At 36.2% G+C, this 16,952-nt stretch overlaps 1 protein-coding gene across 1 annotated transcript; it reads left to right on the top strand.

Annotated features, from left to right (window-relative positions):
- The first annotated feature begins 13,880 nt into the window (after positions 1–13,880).
- On the top strand, positions 13,881–16,181 carry LOC145973185 (uncharacterized). The gene is made up of 5 exons (XM_083102421.1): positions 13,881–13,969; positions 14,072–14,156; positions 14,502–14,683; positions 15,349–15,533; positions 16,075–16,181. Exons 1-5 carry the CDS (start codon positions 13,881–13,883, stop codon positions 16,179–16,181), a joined length of 648 nt encoding a protein of 215 aa, XP_082958547.1.
- The last annotated feature ends 771 nt before the right edge of the window (positions 16,182–16,952 follow it).

Here is a 16,952-nt window from a genome sequence, read left to right as displayed (position 1 = left end):
TTTATTAGGCCGGAAATTAATTAACGCGCACGTCACGCGCGCGCTGATCGTTCGATCTCTCGGGATCGAGGAAGCTCGTTCGTTCGTTCGTTCGTCGCGAGGACGTCGATGTTGGTCACCATCAAGATCGACATCTCACCGGCAATTAATTTCTTCAGCGTCGTCCTACAGATTGAGTTAGCAGTTAATCTTCCGGACGCGCTAATGGCCAAAATATTCAACGATGACGAATATTTGCCGATGCATTTTGAATCATGGGACGCTCTCGATATTTTTTTATACATGTACAATTAATAATAATTATTATAAATTATATATAATACATTAATTTATTATATATGTTTAATTATGTAAGTATATAATGAATAATTTTAATAATAATTATTATAAATTAATATAAGCAATTGTGTTTATGAGCAATTGTATTGATTAAAATGAGATATTACGATTAAAATAGGTTGTATTACTGGAGAGTAATAACTTGTAAATGGCTTTTAATATCTCCTCTCGCGATATCGCGACAGTTAGCTTGAAATGTATGCAAACCAAATATGCTTCCGCACACATTTGCGTTAACCGCATTTGCTCGCACCAACTCCTTAAACTTTGGCTTGGCGACCGCGACCGCAACGGGGTGGATTAACATAAAGAAATGCCTGGGGAGAATATATTATGCCGTGTTTCTGAATATATTCGCATGTATCGTAAAGAAGTTTCTTGTCGAAGGAATATTGACGAAAACCCGCCGAACCTGATTAAATTCTCGACACGAGGAGAGGAAAAGGTAGACATGGGTCGTCCGAAGATGACGTTGCTTTTAGAGTTTTTCAAATATTCTTAGAAAATCGGGTCAATGCCATTGAAGTGGTAATCGATCGACTTATCCCTCGAGAGCACGAAACGAAGGTCATAGCTCGATATTCCTGTAATCGACTCAGCCAAGATATTTTCAAGAAGCTATCTTCTGCGAGAGCTGAAGAAACTTCACTGTATTACACTTTGTCGCACTACTTTACAAATACATTTTTCGAGGCTTTTCACGAGTAAACTGTGAATTTTTTGCCTCAGCAAGAGCGGTCTCGTGTAATCTCCATATTTTGATTTATATCTAAATCTCGCAGAGCAAAAAAGTATCCCATTATATGTATTTATTGCCACAACTATCTTCAACTTTAAATAATTGTTAACAATAGAGTTTGTACGATATAATACATTCATGATACAGACATTCGACTGGATACAATAAAATATTGTTTAAAAATATATATAATTACATCGCAGATCGTGTTCTCTCAAAGTTTCAATGTTAAGTCGAAATCCCCATCGACAATTTTACCGCGGAAACCACCACTCGATTTATATGATACGAAGTGTGAAATTACACTGGCGAGAGTTTAAACGCGATCGCGACCACGATGTCGCGCTTTGCGACCGAAGTGGATAAGAAATTTCCCCGCCGGGAAAATACGAGAAACCCACACTCTCTCTTTTTCGCATAATGGGATCCTGAAGCAACGTCGTCGACACCGAAAATCCTTTCTTATCACGCTGCAGCGGAATGCAAATCAAGGAAATGCGTGTTACGTCTGCCCGGAAGAATGGAGTGAAATTCAATTAGAGAAGGAATAATATAATAGGGAATTATGTACAAATGAAGAATCAAATACCCAATTTCTGAAGAATTAATCTAACGTCGAAAAATAAAAAGAGTAACCGGAAAATTATCAAAGATATTTCTTTTTTCATTTTTATCTAGGATACAATTTTTATTAAATAAATTATACATATATATAAGTCATTGCAATGATAGCCTTCTTTTATCGCGCGTTGAAGATCGTACGACTTTGTTGGTAATTCCTTTTCATCTCTTTGAGAGTTTCCGACGTAGGGATTGAGCACAAAAGCGCACATTTTTCTCCGTAAAGGATTTTAGAAGTCTACTTCTCACTTTTTAACGTAGAGACGCTTACCTCCCTTTACGCGGACGCTCTTTTCTTCTCTTGACCAAAACCCGAGAGAAAGAGAGAGAAAGAGAGAGAGAGAACGGAACAAGGATTAACGAGTGTGCGAACTTTTCGGCAGGAGATGAGGAAGCGAGAGAGAGACGGAGAGATCTTTTAATTAATTCCGGAAGCTCCTCGTACGGGGCCCGCTTTATTCCGAGTGCGATTACGGTCCCGGTATCAACCCCAAAGGGTCGGCATCCTAAAGCGGGCGACCCCTGGGATCGATTCGACGAGCTGAGCTCGGACAACCAAAGTCGGCTGATGACGGTGCGCGAAATTTTGGTCGACGGTCGCCGGGAGTTGGCCACCGCAGGGGGTTACACACACAAAATGAATCATATATTCCCGATTTTCTGGCTCTTTTGAAATACTCGAGAGAGAGAATAATACTTATTTACCTAGAAATTATTCAACATTGATTTTTCCATTAATTTGAATTAATTTGAATTATATAACGCGTATCTAGATAATATCTTTCTTTGGCTTTCTCTTCTCTAAGTTTCAGAGATTAATTATTTTCCTAGTTTTAACTCACTACAGAAATTGTAAAAATAATGTCTCGTGTCGCTCACAAAGAGTTTATATATTCAAAAAATAACTGTGACAGATGTTTCGAGGAAAGGTTGCCCACAATATGTTTCTTAAGCGTAAATGTATGAAAACCACGCGAATAAGTTAAAATCCTTTCAAATTTCCGCAATTCACGAAAGTTATTTTAAATATTAAAAGAAACTTTAATATATATAAAAAGCTTGAAAATATTAAAATATTACGAGAGCGACGTCGCGCGGCTCTTATGACAGTCATCTTTTTATATACCGCTTCTATATAAATCCCTTTTAATCTTAATGTTATCAAGGCTCGGAAGCAGCCAATTAAAATAAGCCGTCGGCTAATTTGTTTAAAGGGTGTCGGGGAAATTCTTTGAAAGCGGGCGTAACTTACGCGAAGCAGCGGTATAGTTAGTGCAGTTAAAAAGAAGAAAAGTATCGAACCTCTTATTCTTAATTTACTACCAATTCCTCGTGCAATATATTTCATTCGATAAGCATACATATATATATACACATACAATGAAATTGGAAATAAAATTATCGAGACCAAAGTTTTTTCTAGCTCGTTGATTTAATTTGTCGCATTAAAAGATATAATTGAATTCAAATTAAGACCCTGCGTCTCTCCCAATCATTTTCTTTGTGCTTCGAGAAGAAAATAAAAAATAATCATCCGCTGTAAAGAAATAATCTGCTTGAACGCATCGATTAACACTTTTATCCGCGGATTATCGAGAATTTCAATTGTATTATAAAGTAACTGCGATATCAGAAAAGTGATGCGTTAGCTGGTAACGTAACGCGATATAAATCAAGCGCGATCGTGAGATTGTCCAACAACGGGTATAATTAATGTTCAGGAGGAATCATTTCATTAAACTTGTCGACAAGTTGATAAATTGGCGCCGCGACGAATCCATCCGCGATTAATACTCGCGATAATTGATTGCGATGACGACGAGAACTACGTCATCATCGTCGTCGTCGTCGTTGTCGTCGTCCTCGTCGCGTTGCCCAAGACGAAGAAATAAAAGCGCGGGTACGTACGAGAGGATATCGGTTTCCGTATTTTTGGTTAATCGCCAATAATTCCCTGGCCTGAAGCCCGACACCACCGGACTAATGTCCCTGATACGTCGCACACGTGATACCTGTTACGTGCGCGGCAAGACAAGCGTGTCGTTATGCCGATAATGCCATCCACGCCGGTACCAACGAACGCTTTGACATTCCGGTTTACCAATTAATCATTTCCCATATCGATCATTCGCGTCCTACGGAATCGTAAAACTAATCTTAGAATAAAACGAAAGCGTTTGAAGCGTTTTCCGAGTCTCTTTATCCATTCTAAATTCTGAATATTGCTCCGCTTTTCGCAAATAATTAATTTAAATTAAATTACCAACTATTATTATTAGTATTTATTCATATTATCTATAAGTGTCTTTAATTTTATTTCGTTCCAAAACTCATTTTAAATTATAAATTTTGCTTGACATTTTTACTAAAAGTTATTTTAAATATTAAATTAAATTATCATTAAATTAAACTTTAAGCTTCATGTTCGATTTAAATTCTAGTTCTGAAATTGTCTGTGAATGTGTATAAATAAATATGTGGCGATATATATATTTAAATAATTTAATTTCTTTTTAGTATCGATATCGTTTTTCAAAAAATTAAATTAAACTAAGCACGCATGCAAAAATTAAATTAAATTAAATTGAATCATTAAATTAAAAAATTAAATTATATTTTAAGCTTTCCGATTTATATTCTAAAAATCAATTTTTGAAATTGTCTAGAAATGAATCAGTGCATCGATATATGTTATTAAGTAAATAATTTTTTTTAAATGCTGATATCATATTTAAAAAAAATTAAATAAATGAAATAAATTGAATTAAACACGTATACAAACAAAAGCAAGAGAAAATTTGAAGTAAAATTAGTTATCAGAGACTGTGAAAAAGAGGATGTTACGTATATGCTTATATCTTGTACGACTGGTCTCTCCATTAATTTATTTACATTAATTAATGATGTCTCGGCTATGTTAGCTCAACTTGAAATTAAACGAGACGCCATGATTCGGCATGTTTCGCGTGCCGTTTAAACACACTTTGAATTCCATCGCAAATGGAAATGGAAACGAGATGACGAGTGCATGTATCATGTTAATTTATGTCGTGTGGCGCGTTGCAGTAAATCAACATGGAAGCGAAAGAGGATAAAATCGAGCGATCCCGGATGCCAAAATTGTCAGTTAACGAAAATGATAAACATCGCTGGCGGCGTCCATTCCATAGTTATGCCTCATGGCGCGGTTATCAGCGCGCTTCGAGTATTATCATGCGCACCGCTAAAACTAAATACATATCGCCGACGTGCATTCAACGCGGAAGCTTTTACGCGTAAACGCGCGAAATGGCTCGAAAATATTATCCCCATTCATCTCTCGTGGTTTTGCATTAAGACTCAATAAAATTCTCGATATTCAAACGAGTTCAATATCCCATATTAGCTATCCATCACACCGTAATTTCTACCGATTTTTTAATTTTAACGATGACTCTTTGATTCTCTGCTGTAAAAAATATAATTTTTATTTTCATTATTAACGTTTAAAAAAATATCAATTAAACTAAATTGATTTAATTAAGATTAATGATATAATTATAGTTGAATCTAGAAGAAAAGTAAAATGCGGAGACTAAAGAATACAAGTTTCGGAAGATTAAATTTGTGCGAAGCCCGTAAAATATAAAAAAATCTTTATGTACTGTCCGTACTAATCTCGTTGAAAAAAAAATCGTTATTACTCGTGTTTCGAGATGTTGCATAATCGGCGCGAGAAAAATCGATAGCGACTAAACGCGGTGGAGACGCGGTCCTCTCTTACGTACGTTATTTGCCGGCGATGGAGAAACTTTGTCGCCGCCGACGAAGTTGGCGACGTTTCTATATATACGATCGTAGTTAATTGAGTCCGCCGGCACAGGTATCGTTACTCATTTAGTGATGGATTTAGGTTTGGCAATAATAACCGGTGGCCGCGTCCCGCGGACGGCGGTTTACATAACGCGGACCCAACTAAAGTTTGCTTTATCGCTTGACGAAACGGCTGTAAACTTGGGTTCGATGCAAACTGGAATTTCGGCTGGTTTTCTTTTTATTTTATTTTTTTTTTACTCATTTAACGGACACTCGAACGAAGGAGAACGCACGCGCGTGTTTAATGCGTATTCCGAGGGGGAGGGGGAAAACGTTTTGTACGTGCAAAATGGCCGGCAAGTCAAATGTCAACGGCGACACGTAACACTGTTCGTCGATAAACTCGTCGGCACTCTTGTTCTATTCGTGCCGTGTCGCTCTGTCAAGAGCTTCGTCTCTTTCTCCCGCTGCAATGTTTCTGATGCGTCAGCCGTTGCACTCGATTACTTTTATATACGTGTCGCGAATTTCGGTCATATTTTACACGCGCCGTCGCCCCCCCTTGCGAAATCTTGGCGGAAATTGATGATGATAGAGCGTGTTTCTACGATTCTCTCGCACAATAAACTCTTAGTTAAATCACCGGACTCTCCTAAACGACTCATGTGCCGCCCGCGCATATCTTTTGAATTTTCACGATCGAAAGTGATTCGGGAAAATGCCATCTTTTTAAAAATGATAAGGATACGAAGCTCCTTTTATATCCATTTTTTGTTGATAAAATATTCAATTTTTTTATATTAAAAACGTTGCTCAATAAATTTTACTAAATATATATTAGAGATTCGGTGAGCTTCGATCTTGCTATTATAGGTGAAAAGTATCGTATTGCTTAAATTATTATTTGTCGAATGATTTGCGAGAGACCTACATCTTTATGGAGGACACGAATTCAATTTTCGACTGTGTCGAAAGCAGTCACGAGGCCAAGCAGTGAGCCTATGTATCGCACTATTTATATAATATAACTTTTAGATCTTAAATGATTTTATTCTGCCCTTTTCTCAGCATTAAACATGTATTATTTTACATTACGTCATTATTTTGGTCTCACACATACATTTATTTTAAAGTTTAAAATATTTTTTAATAGAAAATTTATTTCCACATTGCTTGTATTTCAAAGCATATAAAAAATGTATGCAGATTAACTAATTAATTCTATTAATTATTTTAGAGAAATTATCGCGTTATTTAACTTTTCATGAATGTTTCATATCCAACAATTTTTTATTGAATCATAAAAATTTTGCAAACTGCTACAACTGTTATAAATTTTATACAAATCTTTAAAATAAATATTATTGCAGTCTTTTGGTGAAAAATTTTTTGTGATATGATTATGAGATTTAATAGTAATATTCCTGAATACGCGACGATGATAAATATTGCATTTTGACAAGTATTGATTACCTAGACTGTTGCTGCTTTCACGAGTCAACATTTTACACTTTTAGACATTTAAGTAATTGCGAAAACAATTATACACCAATTTAATATTTTAAATATTATTTAATATCATTACACATAATATATTTACATTTATTGACAACTTAAAAAAAATATTTTTGATTTATTTTATATTTTTGATTATACATATGTAGTAAAAACTTAGGAATATTAACCTTCATGCACTTTAATGTTTTGTATTATTAAATATTAAATAGATTATAAAATATTATTAAACATTTATTATTAAAAATTGGATATTTAATATTATTATAGTTATCTACAATTTTAAATTTTATAATTTGAATTTTAGAATCATATATATTTAATAACTTTAGAAATCTTTATATAATTATTACGATATAAATTGATTTATAACTATAAAGTTTTATAGTATTGCGGTTGCCATTTTGAGTCCAATATGTTGAATGTTTTAATTTTAATGTTAATTTTGCATAACTAATCAACATTAAAAATCTATGCACACAAAGATTAATGTAATTCAAATAATTTTAAATTAAACAATTATTTTTTCTATTTTTAAATGCTTTTTAATTTCCATACTGACAACGACCGTATTTATTGCATTCTCATTTTTGAATTGCAGCGAAACCTCTCTCGGAGATGCACGAACGGAGGTTTCCGCAGAGGTCGCGTAGATTTCTCATGTTGAGATAGAATTTTATTCTGCGAGATAAAACCCTTTGAAAAAGCGAGATGTCGCGAAAAATCGCAATAAAAACCGATAGTGGAATTTCTGACAAAGAAATATGCATACTTTTGATCGCTTTTGTAAATCGAACAATTGTGCGTACAATTTGCGTGAGTAAACGCTGGATGTTCAAAGCCGTTGCGGAAAAAAAATAATTTCTGTTACACGCAGATCGAAATTTGATGATTGTTAGCGCGAAAACTTCGACACAATTTGTGTGAAAAATGATGCGAATTAATTGTTATCACGTTTCACAATCAAAAGTCCAATGAATACGTTGAGATAAATCGCATCTGCAAAAATGGCCCGTAGAAAGGACAACGATGTTTGAAATTTAATATTCCCCGATATTTCAAAATATATATGATCTAGTGAATTATTTTTACTATTTACATTACCGTTTTAACTTTGTGATCATGAGAGGATTAATATAAACCGAGATATAAGCTTCTTTTAATAATTCACGGTAATTTTGCAGCTTTCATACGCGATGCCCTAAAATCCCGAACTCAGAATCGATGACAGATATTTTTGATCGAGAAATATAAATATCGCGGTAATTAAACTTTGAATCGAGATTAAAAGGATAAGATCTATATTTAGAATATTACATAACAAAATTTTCGATCGCTCTGATGATTTCGAGATTATTGACATTTTAAAAATTGCAATCAAGAAAACATAAGCTTCAAAAATTCCCACTGAGAGCTTTCTCGTCGAATATCCTGTATAATTTTTATGCACTAACATTCATCAGTCGGGTGATGTTAATTTTCGCATGCACGATCCATTTTATTCCGACTATGAAATGCGTGCGTATTATTACATTGTCATGCAGGGTGGGCCGCGAGAAGTTACACGAACGGAACAACTTTGTTCGTGTTTCTGCGGCTCAAAACGAAAACAACAAAAAATGTCCATGTGCAGCGGAACGCACATCTCCGACTATTTCTCAGGATATTTCAAGCGTACAAATTATGTTCGCGTATCGTATTCTTTCGCTCATAACAAATTTTAGAATTAATATTCCATGCACTATTACGCGCGTGACGAAGAGGCAAGATGCGTGTAAGCACGTTATTTCAGTCCTCATAATAACGATAACATTCCATTTTCCATTTCCCTCGCATTTACGAAGTGAAGGAAGTCGGCGGAATTAGGAAGGTAGAACATTTAAGGAGAGTAAGCATGCATATTTAATAAGCGTGCTGTTTCTCTTCAAGGATTCTCTCTTTCCCTTTTTTTCTTAAATTTCTTTCGCTTCTTTAACTTCAAAGCTTGGTACACTAGCGCGAAGTAAAATGGAGTTTGCCCCGTTATAAAAATAACATCTTCATTTGCGGCCGCTTAAAAGAGAGACTGTCGGGAATTTAACCCTCCTAACGTTAAGACGGCAGATAATATGAAAATGTTACAATTTGTAAAACATTTTAATGCTAGAGAACATTTTAAAATATTGTAATATATTTTAATACTCTTAAAATAAAGCTAACGTGTCTTTCTCTCTTTCTGTTATTAATTACGTAATGATGTAATGTTATATAATCTTTTTATACTTTTTAATAGGAAAAAATAGGAATTCAGAGTAAATAAAACAGAAAAATAATGTAATTTATTTTTTGCGAAATAAGATAAGAAAGTAGACAGTGATTTTGTTAGAACGTCGTTCAACAAGTTGTCAAATCGATACAAACTGTATTTGTAGCGTTTATCGTCGTACATACAACGCATCGCAGATAGTTCGCGATTGTAGCATAACATCCGAACCACATGGTGTCGTTGTCGCTTTTTTCTCGTCAATAGAGTATCGAAAAAGTACGTAAAAAAAAAGATTGCACATGACCAGTTGCAATATATATATATATCGATTAAATTAATAGAATCGTTTCGTTCAATCGTCCATTAGAGAAGTGTCGCTGCAAACGGTTGTTTATTCAACGGGCAGAAAAAATCTTTCTCCTCTCTCTTTCGGAACTTTTCGATATTTTGGATAGACCGTGTTGAGCGGTCATCGATGAAAAATTCGCGGCAAGATTTTTTTTTCCTTCGTGTGAACGAGTGCAGCCTGTCCCCTCCCGAATTTGATATTCCCGAATAAATTGTTACGCGGCTCCAATTCCGCCCCTTTAATTCCCGCTTGTTATCCGTTTTATTTTATACATCTGTCTCTCTATTTTATTCATGCGAATCGGACCGATTTGATGGACAATCAATGCCGCAATGGCTTGTAAAAATGACAAGAAGGATGCTCGCGAGATATTCCAATCTCTCGAGATTTGACGTTTAGAAAAGTTAAAAATAAAATAATATGGCAAACTTTTTACGCAGAAATGTTCGCGATAGAGAGATATGAAAAATTAAATCTGAGAAGCAAGAATTATCAAAAATTTCTGCCTCTTTATATATTTAAAAATTGAAAAGAGAGAAACAAAACATTGCAATCGCTGATAATTAGATATAGTATTTCAATGGAAAAACGTAAAGATTTATACTTTGAAATACAAAAGAATAAAACATATACGAAGATCTCGTTTGATATAATATTACGATCATTTAATTAAACATCCTGTCACAGTCAGACGAACGTTTTATCCGTTTTACCCCCTTCTCTTCCTTCGTAAAATTTCCCTCGGGGTGTCGGTGTGCTCGTAAGGGAATCCCTTCTTCGGAACGAGATCGCGATGCGAGGTGGGTGTCACGTCGCGCATCATAAGTCAAACTGTCGACGAACGCGACCTCGTCGTCCCGAGGATGCGTCGCGAATTTCGCGTTTACTCCTCGCGAACGTAAATCGCGGGACCGCGCGATTTACGGGCTTTTTTCTCGGCGCGGAAAGCAAAGCGTCCCGAGTAAAACGCGATATTTACGGAGCCCCGCGTTTAAGCGTCCGTTTGCCGCTTTACCGACTTTACGACCGGTTTTATCGCCGACTAAAAGACGCGGGACGCCGGGACGACCGTCCGCCGTAAATCGTATCGGCGTCGGTCGCCGATCCTCGAAAATTAACGAGATCTCGGGCCGTGCTGTTCCGAATTTTCGGGACTCGCGTTAGAGATGCGCCGGCGTCGTCCCTCGGGCTAACAAAATTTCGCATCCTGTTCGGGATAATCATCAGCGTGCATGCGCGCGCTACCTAAACTTTTAATCAATTTCGAATTCAATTTTACGACGTTGCTTAATAAAATTGGCGATTCAGAAATATAGCGATAAGATGGTAAAGATGCCACAAAAATTCGCAGTGCTCTTTTCCTTGGAGATAGTAGACGTTAATAAAAAAGAAACGAGAGAGAAAAATATGACAGGCTTGTAAAATAAATGATGAGCAAATTGCGACTTGATATGAAAATTATGTAATCACGTGACTCACAATACTAAAATGTAAAATAAATTATGAGCAAATTGTGATTTGAAATGAAAATTATGTAATCACGTGATTCACAATGCCAGTAGTGAAGAACACATGAATTGCAAAGTCGTGTAAATTTATTATGCAGATTACTTTCCCGCGAGAAGTCGCCTCTTTTTATCGCGGTCAGAGTCCCGGGTGCGTGTTTTCTCTCTCGGAACTTTTAATTTTTATCAAAATGTAAATTGTACAACGTCACGATGTGAAGGCCGCTTGTTTGGCCCGAGATCCGTAAGAATCGCAGTCGACCGGACGATGTCGTTCTAATTTTCGAGGGATCACCGGAGAGAGAAAGAGGGAAAAAGAGAAAAAGAGAAAATGAAGTCCGTGTCCCGTATATTCCGCATGCGAAGCGGAAGTTCGACATGCGGTTCTCCTGAAAAATCACGCTGAATGCATATCCTCGTCACGTCCCTCTTTTGTCCTACCTCTCTATCTCCCGGTATATTTGTTCACGTATGAAAAAAAAGGACAACAGCTTTTTTTTTGCTGCGACTTTCGCTTGATTACAAGACATGCTCCGATTCGCCCTTGATATCGCGCATCGGTTTTTTTGGCGCCGGACTACAGCTTGTTGTTATTTCCCTTTTTTTACAATAATAGTCGCTAAAGTTCTTTCGGAAACGCGGACAATCGTTATTCACAGTAAGTGAACCGAGATAACAATATCGAATATTATCAATATTTAATATTGATAATTTAATAATGAGATATATCAATTTTTACTTTAAAATCTAGCTTGCAGGAGTTTCTGCAAAATGCTAAAGCGACAAATTAGATATTAATATGACTTTTTTTTTTATCAAGTCCAAGTTTAGCCAACATTTATCAGCTATGTAGGTTAAACTCGTTTCAACGACGAGGTGCCGTAACCGCTCCGTCAGTTTGTACGATAAAATGTAATGTTCGGGAATTTATTATCGCGACAAGCAATCGGATACTTGCCATAATGTTACAATGTATAATCATTTTATATCTTTAACTAGAAGATATATTAATCGCTCTTTGCAAAATATTCCCGTAGATGGATCTGTGTTTTTTTTTGTCCTTTTTTCTTTGCGTTATCGCGCAAATCGAGAAATTATTAAAAAAAAATATAGGGTGTACTAGTCGTTACGACTAGTCGGAAAACTGTCGTTTTTCGTCTCCGTAAATATCATTTTTTTTGTGGGGAACGGAGCGCACTTTTTTTTTCAACGTCCAACGAATCGCGAACTTACGAGCAAAATTTTTCTCGGTGCTTTCCTCCTCTCTTTTTTTAAAGACTCGCATCTGCTCGGTTTTATGGAGCACGTTTCGCCACGTTATGAAACATGAATATCCGAGCGGGTTCGTTCGTCGGGGGATTGTTTACGTCTCTCGCGGGGGTGAGCTCGAAACTTTCGGGATTCCGTCCAACTCTCGCGGGCGCATCTGTTGAAACAGCGTCCGGTTGAATTGCCAAGAAGATAATTGATGCGGATATCGCTATCTATGCGATAATGGAGAGTCAGTTATATACGCGAACTCGATGCCGAGAATGTTGCATTATAAAGAGGAGAGAAGTATTATTTCGAGAAAAAATATCGGGATGTTTAGTCAGTTATCATTTGAACACGCAAATTAATCTATAATATTTGTAAGATGACACAAGGATATCCATGATAGACAGATAGACTGAAAGAAAATGTCTTGAGAGATTTTTATCTCAATTATTAGGAAGAACAATCTCATTTTTATTAGAGTCCCCTAGAATATAGAGTCTGGCCACGGTACGTGTCTCAAAATTTGTAAAAACATGTCGGAACCAATAAAAATTGTTACTAAAGAGCTTATTAGAAACTATTATTAGGAATTATTATTGTTATAAGCAAGTTTAATAATTTAAAAAGAAGTGAAAATTACGGACAATTTATATTTGTTTAAAGAAGAAAATTACAACAATTGTACTCCTTTTTATCAATTTTTAAATTAAAAAATAAAAAAATTAACTTTCAGTAATATAAAAATTATTTATTCTACAAAATAACTATTCTATATCGCAGTAACACAATTTTTATAAATAGAAATATAACATTTGGTAACATTATTTAACTATAGAATGCATAGCCGTTGTTTTACTATTATATATTGGTTTGACTAGTCGTCCTTTAGTACATGCAATTTTTATTCTATATGCAATAAATCATAATTTTTAAACTTAATTGATGACAATTGTTAAGGCTTGCATAAGAAATATTTTTCAATTTTTCCATAAAAAACGAATTAAATTATATTTAATATTTATTTAATATTTATTTAAATGAGGCAGATATTGCCGAATAATAAATTCCATGGCTGTAAAATATTTAAAAACATCTGTGGTTACAAAAAATAACCACAAATAGCTGCCATGTTTTTCCAAAACTAATCGAGTGGCCAGACTTTATATTCTAGGGACTCTACTTTTTATATGCAGTTTTTTTATCGCGATCATATGATACTCTTTCCGAATAAAACCCTCAATCGCGCTTTCTCGATTAATAAATGACGCGCGGCGCGATACTAGCACCAGGTTTTACTTTACCGAAACACTCGGCGATAAATTAATCAAAAATGAATCAGCCCACGTATGTACGGACGCGGAGAAGCAAGAAGCAAGAAACACGGGACGGAAGCGGACACGTAGCTCGTCGATAAACTCACTTGGCCGTGTTCTCGTTTACTGCGCAGGTTACGGCAACATTTGTCCCAGGACGAAATGGGGCAAAGTCGTGACTATAGTGTACGCGATAATAGGGATGCCGCTCTTCCTCCTCTACCTCAGCAATATCGGCGACATTCTGGCCAGAAGCTTCAAATGGACCTACGCCCGTTGCTGCCTGTGCAGGTAAGACAAAAGTTGCTTCGCTTCCTCGGCGAGAACCGACCGTCATCGTTTTCTATTTTGACGTAAGATTAATCTGAATTAACGTTGATTGATCTTTCGAAGGTGTCGGAGAAGACCTCATGAATCGACGACCGACGCGCCGGAGATGCCGGACGATGATCCAGCTGCGAAGAGAGATCGATGGCAGGTGAGTCAGGATCGTGCTCTAAGCGATATCATTCGGCGGGGTTTATATAGAGTCTTTTAGAATCATCGAGGAGAATTTAGAAGAGACACCAAACTTCGAAACGAGATTTTTGTCTCGTTGCAATGTCCAAAGTTTGGTCCTCGAGCGAATGTCCTGACTTAATTTCAAATGGATTTCGCTTCGACAAAGTTTTAAGTCTCTTTACTAGCGAAGATACGTTTATTACGATGAGAATTAAGCGATACGTCCAATTAAGTAAGGGGAGAATCTCGTTATGGAGGGACCTCGACTCCAGTTCTGGAATATCCTGCGTAAAGGCTGTTCAAACAGGATTTACGTCTGCAGATGGTGAACACCCACAGCGGGGAGGTAGACACGTCGAGTTTGGAAGAAACTTCGCCGAGAAACGACGACGGCGGCGACGAGGGCGGTGACGAGGACGACGACGAAGGCGACGATGAGAGCGACAGCTACGATCCACAGCACGTGACGGTGCCGTTAACTCTATGTCTTGCTATCATGGTGGGGTGAGTCTAGCCAAAGAGATAATCGGATCGCTAATTAAGAAACAGATCCGTAAAGAATGCGAAAGATAAATATCTTGGAAAGAATTTATTTTATCAATTTAAAAACGATTACGATCAGAGGGGAAAAAATTTGCTGCACTTTTTAACCCATATTTTAAAATCAAAAAAAGTAAAATATTACGTTTAAAATATTTCGAAATGAAAAATTAAAATATAAAATCTCGAAATATTTCACTGGATCAAAATATATATAAATTTCTCCGAAATAATTACAAATGTTTCATTATTTCGAGCAAGAGAATCTGCCGCAAAACTCTATCGAGTATCTTGCTACTTAAAGTTTCATTGAATCCAAGTCTCGAAATATAATTTTGTGATCGGAATCGAAATATCTTCTGGCATTTCTATTATATTAACTTAGTTTGATAAGAATTATAGAAGTATTAACTTTGAGATTGTCAAATTCCTTCCACTTGAACTCGAGATTTTATTAAGTCAAAATCCCGATGTGCAATTTTTCCCAAGTTACGTCTTATTAACATTTCTCGATGATCAGTTTGCGCCCACATTCCGCGATTAAACTCGTCACGGAAATCCGAGGAGAAAGAGATTCCCTGGGAAAATCGTACCTGACTGACGTGCACTTCTCTTCGCTTTTTGGACAGGTATATCTGGGGCGGCGCGGTCCTGTTTTCGGAATGGGAAGACTGGAACATGTTGGATGGTTCTTACTTTTGCTTCGTCTCTTTGTCGACTATAGGTTTTGGCGATATCGTCCCGGGCGACAAGATCTACTCCGGGCAAGGCCTCGAAATGTCTTTCATCTTCTGTTCCATGTACCTGATGCTCGGTAAGTTTTTCACGCCGGCGACTCAAAATTGTTTGCAGTCGGCAAAAGAAAAGGAAAATCCCCTCGATTTTCTGTCGAGTTTCATTACCTAACTAAATAGATTCGGCATCCGAGGCGTCGCGGATTAAAAGCGTCAAAGTTATTCGATTTGCGCATTCGTTTCAGCCATTGACAAACTGCGAAAAAAAAATAAAAGGCCCTTTTTTTTAGAAATCCGATTGTCGCGAAATTTTCGGCGCAAAGACAATAGTTTTAAAAGAGATCAACCGCTTTTAAATCCTGCAACGCGATTGCACCCGTCGTCGCGTATATACACGGCATTAAGCTCGTTTCGATCGATGCCCGATTGCACGGGCGCGATTTTTCGCGGAGATATTCAAGTGCTATCGAATATTGGCTCCGACCGCTTCCACACAAGAGCGGCCGAATCGCGCAACAATTCGCGCAATAATATCCCTGATGCTTGAAATATCGCGCTCCAATTTAATTTTTCGACGTGCTTCACGGATGTTGAATCGTCCTTTTTCCCTCCTTTTTTCAGGAATGGCATTAATTGCCATGTGCTTTAATCTTATGCAAGAGGAGGTGATCGCCAAGATTCGCTCTCTGGTACGCATCATCAAATACATCTTCAGATGTCAGAGATGACGAAGCCATCAAGAGCCGACCGCGATCCTGCAACTACCACGATAATCGGTAAGTGCGAACAAATATATTTCTCTCCTCGCGTAATCGATAATTTATAACGATCTCAATTTTTCTATAATTAAATTCTGATAATTAATCTTTGAATAAATGGACCTCGATAAGTTTTGTTATAATTTTGCATTTAAAATAGACATTGATACGTAAATATATTATTTCCATGAAACAATAATAACAAATATTATATTATAAAATTAAAAGTATTATAATAATAACAAGTATTATATTACAAAATTAAAAGCATTTTATTATAATATTTTTAAATATCATGAAATTACAATAATACAATATTATTATAATTTTCATTATAATATTAATTATATCAAATAATTTTACAATATTAACTAAATTTATGCTAGAATGAAAAATTTTACAATCAATTTATGTATAACGAGAAAGTAAAAGAAGAAAAGTAATTATATTCGTTAAATCTCGTACTTATATGAAAAAAATTTTGCTCCGTTTATCTCGTATGAAATTAATTTTCTGTCAAATGCTTGTGAAAAAACGGATTAAACGATACGTTTGAAATAAACTGAGACATGATTGTAACGGCAAAAAAATTTTTAAATGAAATCGGAGAGATAGAGAAAGGGATTGCTCTTTGTAATTAATGCTCTATCTGCGTATTTGCAATGCATCGATCGCGGTAAGCAGCGGAAAGTGGAACGAAACGTCTTCCGGAGACTGAACTAATGACACGAGAAAAGAACG

Source organism: Camponotus vicinus, unplaced genomic scaffold (genome assembly GCF_025532165.1).
Source record: "Camponotus vicinus isolate PSW18456_S1 unplaced genomic scaffold, iyCamVici1.0 SCAF_6, whole genome shotgun sequence".
In the NCBI taxonomy this organism is placed as follows: Eukaryota; Metazoa; Arthropoda; class Insecta; order Hymenoptera; family Formicidae; genus Camponotus; species Camponotus vicinus.
This window is presented reverse-complemented; position numbering and strand designations above follow the sequence as displayed.

Coding starts and splice junctions, on each gene's coding strand:
- LOC145973185 (XM_083102421.1), top strand. CDS start 13,881: ATGCCGCTCTTCCTCCTCTACCTCAGCAATATCGGCGACATTCTGGCC. Junction 14,684..15,348: donor TGTCTTGCTATCATGGTGGG/GTGAGTCTAGCC, acceptor CTTTTTGGACAG/GTATATCTGGGGCGGCGCGG. Junction 15,534..16,074: donor TTCCATGTACCTGATGCTCG/GTAAGTTTTTCA, acceptor TCCTTTTTTCAG/GAATGGCATTAATTGCCATG.